The sequence below is a fragment of the Cimex lectularius genome, unplaced genomic scaffold, assembly GCF_000648675.2.
Source record: "Cimex lectularius strain Harlan isolate CLEC.00 unplaced genomic scaffold, Clec_2.1 scaffold14, whole genome shotgun sequence".
NCBI classification, from domain to species: Eukaryota; Metazoa; Arthropoda; class Insecta; order Hemiptera; family Cimicidae; genus Cimex; species Cimex lectularius.
The window spans coordinates 2,342,219-2,356,218 of NW_019392637.1; the positions used below are offsets into that span (position 1 = coordinate 2,342,219).

At 38.4% G+C, this 14,000-nt stretch overlaps 1 protein-coding gene across 2 annotated transcripts in view; it reads left to right on the forward strand.

Annotated features, from left to right (window-relative positions):
* LOC106671899 (flocculation protein FLO11) overlaps positions 1-14,000 on the forward strand; it is a 60,616-nt gene that overhangs the window by 5,926 nt on the left and 40,690 nt on the right. The window contains exon 2 of one of the 2 annotated variants that reach the window (XM_024227484.1): positions 4,533-4,595. In XM_024227484.1, coding sequence (XP_024083252.1) covers positions 4,533-4,595 — 63 coding nt within the window. Of the gene's footprint in view, positions 1-4,532; positions 4,596-8,051; positions 8,239-14,000 lie in introns of those variants that run through there. The other variant, XM_014402871.2, reaches the window with a different exon arrangement.

Genomic DNA, 14,000 nt, shown 5'->3' on the forward strand with positions numbered 1-14,000 from the left:
CCTACCGAAGATTATCTAGGGTTTCCAAATCTAGGAAATTCAGATTTGACTAGCAGGTGTATTTAGGATTTTTTTCCTAATTTATCTAAGGAAATGAACCATATTTCACTTTTAAACTGTACTTGACAAAATTTTCTAAAAAGACATATGTCGCTGGTCATAATGGGATCACTCTTAGGTCAAAAAAGTTGTAAGAAAAATATTGTTTTACTGCAATCGTCTTTTATTATTATTTTTTTTTGTTTACGTTTATCTACAGGATTCCAAACGTAGGTCGAAAAACATGGAAGAAAGAAAGTGTTTTAGATGAAATTATCTGTTTTTCATCTCATCTAGGTTTGTTTCTTTGTATGTCTTACCTAAATTCATTATTATACAGGGTGTCGCAAGGAAAAGCAACAATCTATCATATTTTAATATGTCATTGTTTCACTGCAATCGTCTTTTTTAAATTATTTTTTTAATTTACGTTTATCTACAGGATTCCAGACTTAGGTCGAAAATATGGAAGAAAGAAAGTGTTTTAGAAATAGTCTTGTTTTTCATCTCATCCAGGTTTGTTTCTTTGTATGTCTTACCTAAATTCATTATTATACAGGGTGTCGCAAGGAAAAGCATCAATCTATCGTATCTTAATGCACAGCGTGTCGCTGGTCATAGTGGGATCAGTCATAGGTCAAAAAAGTTGGAAGAAAAACATTGTTTTAAGCTGCAATCGTCTTTTTTTAATTATTATTATTTTTATTTATGTTTATCTACAGGATTCCAAACTTTTTATCCTCGTCAAGATTACAAAGGGTGTCGTTTATCATCAGGCTTTTTTTAAGGCTGACTTACATCGTCGTCACAGGCTTTGCCTTTTGGACTGGAACGCTTTATCCCAGACGGGGCTGTATTTTTTCCGGACGCCCCCGTGCCTTTGCGTCGTGACGGGCGAAGCGAAACGCCCCGGACGACGCACCGAAAAAACCCAGCCCACCTTTATTCACGAGAGGTGTTTGCACTTTTACGTGAGAATGTACTATTTTTTTATTTTTTATTATATCTTTTCTTGTGGATAGGTCACGCTCGTGCATCCATTAATTGGGCCCCTTGTAAAAATAGGAAGTTCTTTTCTGCTCCTTCCTAAATCTGCGGAAGCCCGGCCAAAATTGGTCCAATTTTGAAAGTCCTTGGAGGTTTTGATACTCTCGCCGTTATTTTATTCTTGTCCGTTTTTCCATCGGATTCCGTTTCATTTACTCACCTGTACCCTTGTCGGGATAACATCCTTGAAATCGCACCCGAGTGAGGGAGAGAGAGCACGAGAACGCCGGGTCGGAAGCAAGAAGGCCGACTGGTTTTCGAGAGTTAAGTAATCCCGAGCCCAGGACCGCTAGATTATTGCACAACGTGTAATTACACTCAACCCAGATACTGATTTGAAAAAAATAAAAACGAAACAACAAATTTGCAACTTGTTTAAAAATCCTACTTAGTTTTCTTGCTATATAGATGGAAACTGTGCCAAGTGAAAACTTATAGACCTAAAGTGAATTTTTTCATTTTTAAAGCACTCATTTAGGTTGGCTTTTTAACATGGCATGTTTTGTAGGAAGGGTTAGTAGGTTGATAATGATGAACGTCCAAGCTCATATGACCTCTGACTATATTATTACACTATCCATTGGTTTTTTGGTTGTTGTTTTTATTTTAGTGTGTTTTGTTTTGCTTAATTTGACAAATAAACGTGACCTTTATCCATTGCGTATGCACCGTGTACGCAGTTATGTATTGAGTCACGTGCATCGGGTTCTTTTGATTCTGGTTTCCAACTCGTAGCCGACCGGAGATCCGCGGTACGTGAAAAAGTGCTCGAGTCGGAAACCCCAGACCGGTCATCGGAACGCGAGTGGAGAGCTTTCGGTTTCCGAAGGGTCGGAAGTAACGGTACGACGGCGGATTAGCGGTCCCCCCTGGACTTATCATAATCTGACCCGAAAGATGAAAACTGCTTCCTGTCCTATGACCTCTCCCAGTTCGTAATAAAAAAACCTTGTCCTGTCAACAAGACCGATTGTCCCTATTGCGATGCGCGGAAGGCCGATTGGGACCGTCGAGCCTCGCCTCGGTCATTTTCGACTCAGCTTGACACGATTGTGAAACGAGTTTTGCAACGTTCTCGATTGCTAATCCAACGGAGAAAATCTATTTCTTTTTTTAGATTTAATAAAATAAAAGATCAACTCTGACCCAAAACCTCCTGAGATTCGGCTCACGTAATTGTCTACTTCCTGTGACATTTAATTTCGTCTCTAATCAACAGTCAAAGCTGGTATTTCCTGGCGAATATTCAACAATAGCCTTATTATTATTATTACCCTCAAGCGAGCAGGAAAGGTTATTTCCTGGCTATGAAAACCTAACCTGAGATATATTATTTCACCTTTAAAAAAACGATAAAAGAAATGACCGTTTTGATTCATTTTAAAATATCAATATCTAGGCAATACGGATTAGAAACAACGAGGAATTTTCTTAACTAAATTTATCACTTCTATATCTATATATTGATTGAAAACATCGATTCCTCAACTGCCCAACAACGATGTCTAAAATGCGTTGATAAGAAAAATCGATGTTTGTTTTATACCGCCATCTAGGATATATCGATAGGAAAACATCGATTCCTCTGCTCCGCCATTTTAAAACTTCATGGTTTAGGAATGAACGTTTGAAATCGAAGTATGGTAGATATCGATCAATCAAAATGGCGGAACTTAGGAATCGATGTTTTATATCGATATGCCCTAGATATCGATGTAGGTCTGAAATCGATTAATGAAAATTGTGGATATTAAGAATCGATGTTTTCTATCAAAATATCTTAGGTATGGATGTAGATCAGACATAGATAAATCAAAACAGTGAGTTTAGGAATCGATGTTTTATATTGCTATGTCATAGATATCGATAAATCATATTGGCGAAGATTAGGAATCGATGCTTCCTATCATATATCCGTAATATTTATGTTGGGTGTACATCGATAGTTGAAAATGGCTGAGTTTAAGAGTCGATGTTTTATATTGCTGTCACAGATATCGATGTGGGTTAAACATCGATAAATGAAAATTTTGGATATTAGGAATCGACGTTTTCTACCGATATATCATAGATATCGATGTAGATCAGACATAGATAAATCAAAATAGTGAGTTTAGGTATCGATGTCTTCTGTCGAAGCATCATAATTTTCTTAAATCGTTGTTGGGCAGACTCGATATTTTAAAGTGGTAGAGAGGAATCGATGTTTTATATCGATATATCCCCGATGTCGATGGTCTGAATCGATACATTTTAGATTTTGCTGTTTTAAATCGATATAACCTAGAGTATTAGCAGAATCTACGTTTTGACTCGATAAATCCAACATTTATCGGTATGACATACTCTATATTTTCAAATGGCGGAGCTTAGGGAGCAATTGTTTAATAATTGGCAAGAAATCGACGTAAAGCAGATAGTTTTTTTTAAAATGATAGACAATCGATTTTCCGAATCGATATATCACAAAGGACTATGTAGTAAAATGGCGGAATTTATGAATCGATATTTTCTATCGATATGATGCAGATATCCGTATCTGAGACTACTTGATTTAAAAGATCGAAGTCTTAAATCCATAGTATAAATATCGATGTTTTAAGATGACTCGTGTTGCCCATGCATCGATTCCTTACCCCACCATATTAACATATCGATTGCTAAGCGTCTCCATTTTAAAATATCGATATCAGCCCGACGTCAGGCTGCAATAATAAAAAACATCGATTCCTAATCTCCGCCATTTTGAATTATCGATTGTCTTTCTTACATCGATTTCTAAAACATGTTCATCGATGGACAATATCGATTCCGTGGCTTTAGTGTTTTGTAATATTGATGGCTGTTTTAGGTCGATAACTAGGATTCATTGATGGAAAACATCCATTCCTAAGCTCCGCCATTTTAAAATATCGATATCTTCTTTATATCCCAATTAGGATATCAATAGAAAATATCGATTCCTAAGATTTATTATTTTATACATCAGTGGAAACATCGATTCCTAAACTCTGCCATTTTAAAGTATCGATGCCTGACCTGCATATTTATGTTGCATCGATATCTGAATTTCGTTGATTTAAAACATCACTTTAATTAATTAATTAAATGTTGAATCGATTCAAATTTTTATAAGGAAATTTTATTATTGATAATTATTGATATCCGGTATGATGGTATTATATTTGGGAGCAATATATTTCATAGTATCGATTAATTATCGAATTTTTGAGTAATATTACGTTGCAAAGTATCGATTTATCCTCGATATCGATATATGGGTCTAATATTTTCGATGATTACAAGTAAAGTTATTAGCGTTCTAATCGATTCTCGATATATACGAAATTTCGATTATTTGTTTACAAATTATGCTCGTCTTTCGATACGTGTCGGTATTGCATATATAGAAAAATTTGTATTTTGATGATAGTTTTTTTTTCCAGCTCGAAAAGCTCTAGAGTCGCCAGGTGCATCCCGAGGGAGGGCACGACCGACAGAAAGTACAGGTAACCGATTTTTTATTTTATTTCAGATTAATTTCTTTTTACTGTTTATGCCACCTGGCGTCGATCCGCGGCACACTCTTCATTAGATAGTTCTCCGGCCTTTATACAGAGTGCATCGGGACGTCGAAACCGCGCGAAAGTGAAATCGCTTCCCCCCCTCCCACCACCATTCGCGACGTACTGCCAAAGGACGACGTCCTGCTTCTCGCAGACCATTGTGCCTCTTCTTCTTTTTTAAAATGACAGATTCCAAAAGCCACAACAAACATAGAGAAAAAAGGGGGCTGAGGGTCGCAGAATCCGGGACACGGAACAAATGCCGATGCCACGCGTTCCTCCCTGGTTGGAGTGATGTCGGCCTTGAACCTCAAGTCCTGGGACGAAAAGATCTGCCAGTCGTCTGACTTAATCACTCACTGGGATTTCGCAGGAGGTCCGGTCAAAATTTCTTCCTAAATTCTAAATTTACTCCTTCTACTGGTCAGTTATGTGAGCTCTTTTCACCCCTCAGTAAAAAAGGTCAAATTCGAAAGCTCTTTCAAACTACTGATATCAAATCCTTGGCATTCGATACTTCCTTTTTACTCCTGATCTAGCGTCAAATATGTTAGCTTCTTTGTATTTCTGTTTTGATTTTACTTACAATTGTTCAGCTATTTGGTTCTTTAAATGCTACGATATGTGCTCCTTTCACATCCGGTTCTAAAACCAGTCAAATATGGTAACTCTGTTTTGCTCCTGTCTCGATTCTAAATACGTTTGGCTAACTCCTGATTTGCTCCTGTCCAAAATATCAAATATGTGAGCTCCATTTGCTCCTGTTTTGAATCTACACACTTTTTGTTAGCTCCTGTCCAAAAACTGTCAAATATGTGAGCTCATTTAGCTCCCGTTTTCTACGATTATACGTACATTTTGTTAGCTCCTATTTTATTCGTAATACAGAGCTTCGATATGAAAGCTATTTGCAGCTCTTGTCCCAAAAATTGTCACAGTTGTGGGCTCATTCGGCTCCTGTTTTGATTCTACGTACATTTTATTAGCTTCTACTTTTTTTCTAATCCAAAAGCTTTCATAAATGAGCTCTTATGTCCTACAAAACTTCGACATGAAAGCTATTTGCAGCTTTTGTCCCAAAAATTGTCACAGTTGTAACCTCATTTGGCATCCTTTTTTTCCACATACATTTTGTGAGCTCCTGTCCAAAATCTATCAAATATGTTAGCTCTTTTTGCTCCTCTTTCGATTCTACATACATTTCGTTAGCTGTTGATTTTCTTCTGTCCAAAAACTGTCCAATATGTGACCTCCTTTGGTTCCTCTTTTGATTCTACATACATTTTGTTAGCTCCTGTCTAAAACTGTCAAATGTATGAACTCCATTTTCCCCCCTATCTCGAGAGGAACTGCATTTTGTCTGCTCCCATTTTCTCCTGATCCAAAATTTTGATATATGACTCCGTCGAAATTCCTGTCTTGCTTGTATCAGCCTTTCGTCCCATTTTTCTCAAAGTTCCTTGCAGCTCAAGTCGCAAGTACCGTCGAATTGGTTAACTCCTTTTACTGTCCTGATCAAAATTCGATATGCCAGGTCCTAGCAGCTCCTTTTCCAAAAACCGTCAATTGTATGAGCTCCTTTGGCTCCTGTCTCGATTGTAGCTACATTTTATGAGCTCCTATTTGGCACCAGATCCAAAAGCTTCGATATGAAAGCTACTTGCAGCTATTGTCAAAAAATTGTCACAGTTGTGAGGTCATTTGGCTCCTGTTTTGATTCTATGTATATTTCGTTAGCTCTTAAGTTGCTCCTGTCCAAAACCTGTCAAATATGTGACCTCCTTTTGCTCCTGTTTTGATTCTATATACATTTCGTTAACTCCTGTCCAATAGCTGTCAAATATTTGAGCTCTTTTTGTTCCTGTTTTAATTTACATACATTTTGTTAGCTCCTGTCCAATAACTGTCAAATATGAGAGCTCCTTGTGCTCCTGTTTTGATTCTACATGCATTTTGTTAACCCCTGTCCAAAAATTGTCAAATATGTGAGCTCATTTGGCTCCCGTTTTGATTCTACGTACGTTTTGTTAGCGCCTATTTTATTTCTGATACAGAAGCTTCGATATGAAAGCTGTTTGCAGCTTATGCCCCAAAAAATGTCGCAGTTGTGAGCTCATTTGGTTCCTGTTTTGATTCTATCTACATTTTTTTATCTTCTACTTATTTACTAATCCAAAAGCTTTGATATGTGAGCTTTTTTTTACCCCTGTCTCGATTGTGGATGCATTTTGTAAGCTCCTATTTTGGTTTTGATTCAAAATGGTTAGGGATGGTTAGGTATTTGAGCTGTTTGAACGTCCCTCCAATAGCCGGCGTTTATTTGAGCTTATTTTTCTCCGGTCTCGATTGGAGCTACTTTTTGTCACCTCATATTTATCTCCTGATCCTACATCTGTTGCATATGCTCCTTGAGGCTCCTGGTCGTGGAAATGTCCTCATTCGAAGGAGTGGTCAAAGTCGAACCGTGCATCCCCTCAAAGGTCATGACCGAGGCACGTTCCGGGCTGGCGGGCCAGCCATAAGAAGAAGGAAAATAAGAAGAAAAGTGAAAAAGAAAATTTAACTGCGAGCTTTCCTTGTAGACCCAGGGTCCGCTTAGCGTTCTCCTTTTTTCACCGGACAAAAGACAAAACAAAAACCCAACGTCCAAAAATTCTTCGACTGATTTTTTGAGGAATTTGAACGGTGCCCGGGACCTAGAACTTTTACCAATTAGAGCCGGGCTATTTTCGCTTCCCCCCTGAAGGCGCCAACGGTGGATTTTCCTAACGGGACGATTTTTCATCGGCCTTTTTCCTCAGGCCCGCGGTAACAGGACAAAAGCGCGCGTGTATTTTTTTCAAATTCCTCCTCGTCAAATGTACAAAGGAGAAAATAATCAATAAATTTATAATTAATTGGTTGAATTCTGTCTATGGAATTTTTTCCAAGGGCGTGCACTGGAGAAAAACGCTTACGAATCCCCAATTGAGTAAACAGCCGATACTGTTTATTTATGTTTACTTTTTTCGAAAAATACACCTCTGAGTTGTTGTTTGTTTAATTAATTGTTTAAGTATTTTTGTTTTTTTTTTATTAAACGATGACCTATCTTCTTCGTAGTGTTTTTTCTTTTGCTATGTTCAACCCCTCCGCAATTTGCAAAGGAATTTTTTTATATATACATGTATGTATACTTAAAGTGATTAAAATTAAAAAAAATATTTAATTTTTTTTTAATATTGTTAATAAACGGTTTAAGTTTCGAGATTTTTGCTGTCTTTCTTGGGTCGGATGGCCAGCGGGAGGGGAAAAAACGGACGGGAAAGGGAAATTCGACCTGAAAGGTTGGTAACATTGGGGCGACACCTGTTCGAGCCGTTGGCCCCCTTACGACAGTTGGCTCCGGGCAGCCTGAGTGTATGTAACGTTTTGCTTTTTTTTTGTCGAAACCGAGGGCAAAAAAAATTTTTTTTGGTTAAAAGTTTTTTTTCGTGTTTTTTGTTTTGTCTATTCTTTCTTTGGGATTATTATGCTATAAAAGGAGGCCTGTGAAAGGAGTAAAAAAGAGAGAGAAGAGTTCGGGAAAAGGCCCAACAAAATAAAGGTAAGCGTTGTGAATTTTCAAAAAAAAAAAAAAAAAAAAAACAATTACTTTATTTTTTACTTCTTTTTTTACCAAAAGGTAGGCAAATTTTTATTTATCCCGAAAAAAGGATTTCTTTTCACTTCCGGATTTTCTCTCTATCTCTCTTATGTCGTCTCTTTTGACCTAGATGGAGGAAATGAATCATTTGGATTTTTTTTTAAATTGAGGTCGACGATTTGGATTTAGGAGTGTCAAGATTAAAAAGGGATAATCGACCCCTTTTGACATTTTTTTGCACCAGCAAGTAAGGGAAAAATAGCGAGAACGGGCGGACCGATCATTTACCGCGACCCGGATTGTAAAAGAATTTTTGTTTATTACAAAAAAAATAATAATAATAACACGATAAGTAAATAAATCAAAAGAAATGATAAACAACACACAAATCCCAAGGTTTTTTCTCGCCTCTTAGCTCTCGGTCCGCTCGTTTTCGCTCTTTTGCCCACACGTCTGTTTTGATTATTGACACGTGGGGTACGTGAGATCCCGCCTTTCTCCCCCCCCCTTTAGTCAGACTCCGAAGTGAATTGATCAGGAACGCAGAAAATCGGGATCTTTACTGAAACTGTAGAGACGAAGCGAGAACGTGCGGACCCGAGTGTGTCGACTAGACAGTGCGTGGAATAGAGAAAGAATGAAAGAGAAGAATCAATGAAAAGTTTAGAGGGAGTGAGTAGTTAAAGAGATGAGGTCATATAGAGTGACCTAGGTTGATAGTGTTTCGTATGGTTAAGGTTCATGTTAGCTGGTAAGAGAGTGTTTCTGAATGTGAGTGTATGAAGTAAAGAAAGAAGAATATATAATGAAAAGGTTAAAAAGAATGAGTAAGTAGAGACAGGAGGTCATATAGTCACTAGGTGATAGTGTCAGCCAGGTTGAGGTAAGAGAGTGTTTCTGAATGTGAGTGTGTGGAATAGAGAAAGAAGTATAATCAATGAAAAGTTTAGAGGGAGTGAGTAGTTAGAGAGATGAGGTCATATAGTCACTAAGTGATAGGGTTAGCCAGGTCGAGGTCCTTGTTAGGTTGTAAAATAGAGGTTCTTAGTATGAGTGTATCAAGTAAAGAAAGAAGTCTATCCAATGAAAAGATAAAAAGAATGAGTAATTAGAGAAATGAAGTCATTTAGTCACAAGGTGATAGAGTCAGCCAGGTTGAGTTTCATGTTATCTGGTAAAAAAGTGTTCCTGAATGTGATTGTGTGGAATTGAGAAAGAAGTATATCCAGTGAAAGGTTTTGAGGGAGTGAGTAGTTAGAGAGATGAGGTCATATAGTCACTAGGTGATAGGGTTAGCCAGGTTGAGGTCCATGTTAGGTTGTAAAAGAGTGTTACTGAGTATGAGTATGTTAAGTAATGAAAGAAGAATATCCAAGGAAAAGGTTAAAAAGAATGAATAAGTAGAGACATAGGTCATGAATAACGGACATGAGGTCATATAGAGAGACATAGGTGATAGTGTTTCGTATGGTTAAGGTTCACGTTAGCTTGTAAAAGCGTGTTGTGAGAGTGTATTGGATAAGTTTAAGACTTCAGACAGAATGTAGGAGGGTGATATGAGATGAGTAACAGAGGATGGTTTTTGATAGCAGGATGGGTCCGCGACGTCTCGTGAGTTTCTCTTATTTCAATATTCATCGTCAAGTTTCCGCATTCGCTGATGTGAGGTAGGCAAATCGATTCGAAGCTCCCAGGCCCGAAAGATTTTCCCATGGTTTCCCGAGCTAATTGGCAGGGAAAGAGGCAGCACAATGGGCTTTAATTGGGGGCGGCTTTCTTCTCGGACTTCCCAAAGCCCACGGGGGACTTTCATATCGAAAGACAAGTCCTTGCGTCGAGCGAGGATCGGGGGAAAGTGTGGTCCTCCGGGCCGGATGGAGGCAGATGCCGCGTCCTTTGACCTTGGCCAGCCCAGCCCGTCCAACTTTTCCGAGCTCTACCTTTAAACTAAATAGAAATCAATGAATCCGCCTAAAAGTTTTACAAATGTCTCTATTTCTTTTAACAATTAGTTGATTGATTGATTTTTGCGCTCCGGGCCAGCTGGCGAGCTGAAGTCTTGGACAACTTTGCTTTAGCCGTCATATGCCACATATAGCCTCAATCTATAAATTCCTTGTGAAAACATTCATATTTCCTCATTTTTAACTTAAAGTTATGTTCTCAATTTTTTGGTCCTCCGGGCCGATGGAGGCAGATGGCATGTTCTTAAAAATTCCATTCTTGTCTCTTCTTCGAAATATTCCTTTTTTAGCCCAAATTTATATAATTTCCTTGAAAACTTTCTATTTTCTTATTTTTAACATAAAGTTTTTTTATCAATTTTTTTGGTGCTTCGGGCCGGATGGAGACAGATAATTTCCAATTTGACTTTACAAATTGCCAGTCCTCTCCGAGCTTTCCTCTCCGACTTTTCCTGTCAATCCTCTCATTACATTAAAAAACGGTTTATTAGTCAATATTGCTAATTTGGTCCTCCGGGCTGGATGAATCTTCTTAAATATTCCTAAAAAAATTCACGTTAAGGAGCCTCTTCTATTTTTCACCCGTTGTGCCGGCCTGCCACGTGTCATCATTTGTTCCGTTAAGGTTCCGCAATTGTTTTTTGGTCTTTTGGTTCTCCCGGACGGATGAATGCAGGTCGCAGGTTTCTTTATATTCGACAAGTTCCGCGCACAGGGATCTTCTATAATTTTGAACTGTTGTGGCAGATATCACATTTCACCGTTCATTAGGGTCTTAACCTTTATGTCCTCAGGGCCGGATAATGATTCCTATCGGTTTGAGATATTAGTTAAACAGTTTTTCAGCCTTGTGTCTTGCCGTGTCATGTTTATAGCGTTTCGAGGAACCTTTTGGACCCTCTGGGGTGTAGGATATGCCAGAATGTTTACCACGTGGACTTTTTTTTCTTGGCTCAACGCTGACTATTGCCTCATAGCCTAATTGGGTCTGACAAGGTGTACAACGAGAATTGGCGTACCGCCGGGTTTACTTTCCATCCGTTCCACGTTAACACGTAACCCTTTCACTTTTTTTAATCGGTTATCCTTTTTAGATTCAGATCATGGGCCCGTGCATGGAATCATTTCGGCTCAGGCACACCCGGTGGTTTTCCGTCCGGAACGTGATCGATGATCCGAGCCGATTTCCCTGGCATCCTTCCTCGTTTACGACTTCCGGGGAGGACGAGCAGGGCTTGGGACAGTTTTACGCCGTTTACCTCCCCGGCCTTGCAAGGTCGCGGGCTCATCGACCTCAGTGGCAGGTCGAAATGTCAGCCGCGCTTGGAGAAGAAATAAAAATCTAGGAGATAGCAATCTATAACAGGACTCGCCCGTACCCCTCGAGCCATGCAAACAAGCGCCATTACCCATCCGAGGGTCATCAACTCCGATCGGTCCGGGGTCCGTCGACTACCTGCCCGGAAACCTTCAATCTCCGACTTCGAGGGGGGGATGAGGAATGATACTCGCGAAGGACGGCGGAATGACTCCTTTGCTCCGGGCCGATCGAGGCTAATGATGGCCGGATCCGCCGTCATCAGAAATAATAAGACGCCCCGGGGGCAAATGGGCGGGCTCGTCAGGGATAAAAAGCCTTGGACGGGCTTGGATTCGGCTTTTGAAAACTTATTTCGCTCCAATATCCACTAAGGTGCGGTGAAATAAGAACGGTAATTGACCTGCGAACCGGGAAATAATGCGGTCTCAGCCGAAGATAAGTTCAAAACCGCTTTTATGAATTATCCGGCCTGGAGGACCAGTTGCTTAAAACAATCGTAAAACCTCAATGAAACAAAAGTTAAAATGAGAGAGTGGGTACAATGGCTCTTTAAAGCACGGACGGACGGGATCACTACAAATTCAAATACTTTATCCATCCGTCCTGGAGACCCAAAACAATAACGCGTATTGAATAATATAAATAATAATCAATTATTAGCACATATATAAAAAAATTAAAGATTGACTGAAAAATATTGCTCGGTGCAAGGAGAAAATGTAACCGTTCAAATCGTAAATTATTTGTAAATGATCCGGCCCGGAGGACCAAATATAAATACCGAATGTATAAAATTTATAAAAGCGAATTTTACCGAACATCAAACTGTACGGATAAAAATTGAGTCGAAAACCACAATTGCGGCACACTGATCGTCACGTAAATTATCCGGTCCGTAGGACCAAAAATATACACCAAATTTCAAAACATAAATAAAAATCTTTTAATAAAAGTAAACATAAAATGTTTTGATTTAGACGGTTTTGAGGCAAACTGTTTTAATAGTCAGACAGTAGGAAGAATTTTTTGGAAAATATCTAGCCCGGAGGACCAAATAAAGATTCATCAAATATTAAAATAATTTATTCAAACAAATAATCAAAATACCGAATCGAATTTAGACTGATTTTTTAAAAACACATTTAAATGTGGCCAACAAGGCCAGGTCGGAGATTATTTGTAAATTATACGCCCCGGAGAACCAAATGTATACTAAACTGCAAAAAGACATAATAATTCTATTTATTCAAATAGTAAAAGAAAACCATAAAAAGAATACGTTTTAATAGTCACGAAATAGAAAGACTTTTTCAGGAAAATATCTGACCCGGAGGACCAAAAATATTCGTTACCCTGCAGTAAACTCAACTAAAACATTATACATATTTTACAATACTTTTTTAAAAAGTTTTAACTTACAAGCATTTGAACCAAAGCGTTTTAGTCTGTACAAAAAGAAAAAATGATCTTATTTTGGAAAATATGCGGCCCGGAGTACCAAATAAAAAAATATTCCAATTATCTATTTAAAAAAATAGAATCCGGACTAATAAGTCCTTCTAAAAAATATTATTTGAAACAAGGCCGGGTCGGAGATTATTTGTAAATTATCCGGCCCGGAGGACCAAATAATTAACCGGGCCTTGTCCGACTACGTGTCAACTTTGATTTGACACGAGGTTCCGTGAAACAGGCCCAAAACTTGCTTTCCCTGAACTAACCCGGACAGATTTATATTTGTGGATGTGTGTTATTAGGGCTCTTTCAATTTTATGGTCCTCCGGGCCGGATAATGGTTTTTCTTTAGTTTTTGTATATATATTTTTCATAACGGGTCTTCACTCCGTTTCGCATTGGTATGTGAGGAGGAACGTAAGACAAGAGGTCATTGTCACACGTTATGTTCAGGGCCGGCGTATAAATTCTGGCCCTCCGGGCTGGATAATGCACTGAAAAAAACCACCAAACCAGAGCCTATGTATTTAAAAAAAAAAATCGTACCAATTAATAATACTGTCATATATACTAGTAAGTTTATCATTTTTAGTATTCCGGTCCTCCGGGCCGGATAAGTTGATAACTTAGAAATGCTTTGTACACCCACATGTTCCTTGGTTAAAAAAACCCTTAAAAGCAGAAACTTTCTTCCTTATTTAAAAAAAAAGTTTTACGTATGTAATAGTATATAGTTTTTTTGCCAGCGGGTTTGACGTTCACTTCTTTACTATAAAATTTGTCGCTTGAAAATACAAAATCTGACCAGGTTTTTTTTCAATTTTAACAATTAAACCTGCCAGAATAACATTCGATCAAATATTTTGGTCCTCCGGGCCGGATTGATGTTTCCTGGTCCGCCGGAGCGGACATTGACGTTTTGATTATCCGCCCATCTTGGAAGTGATATACAGACTTTTTACCTTGGTTCATTTAAAACCATG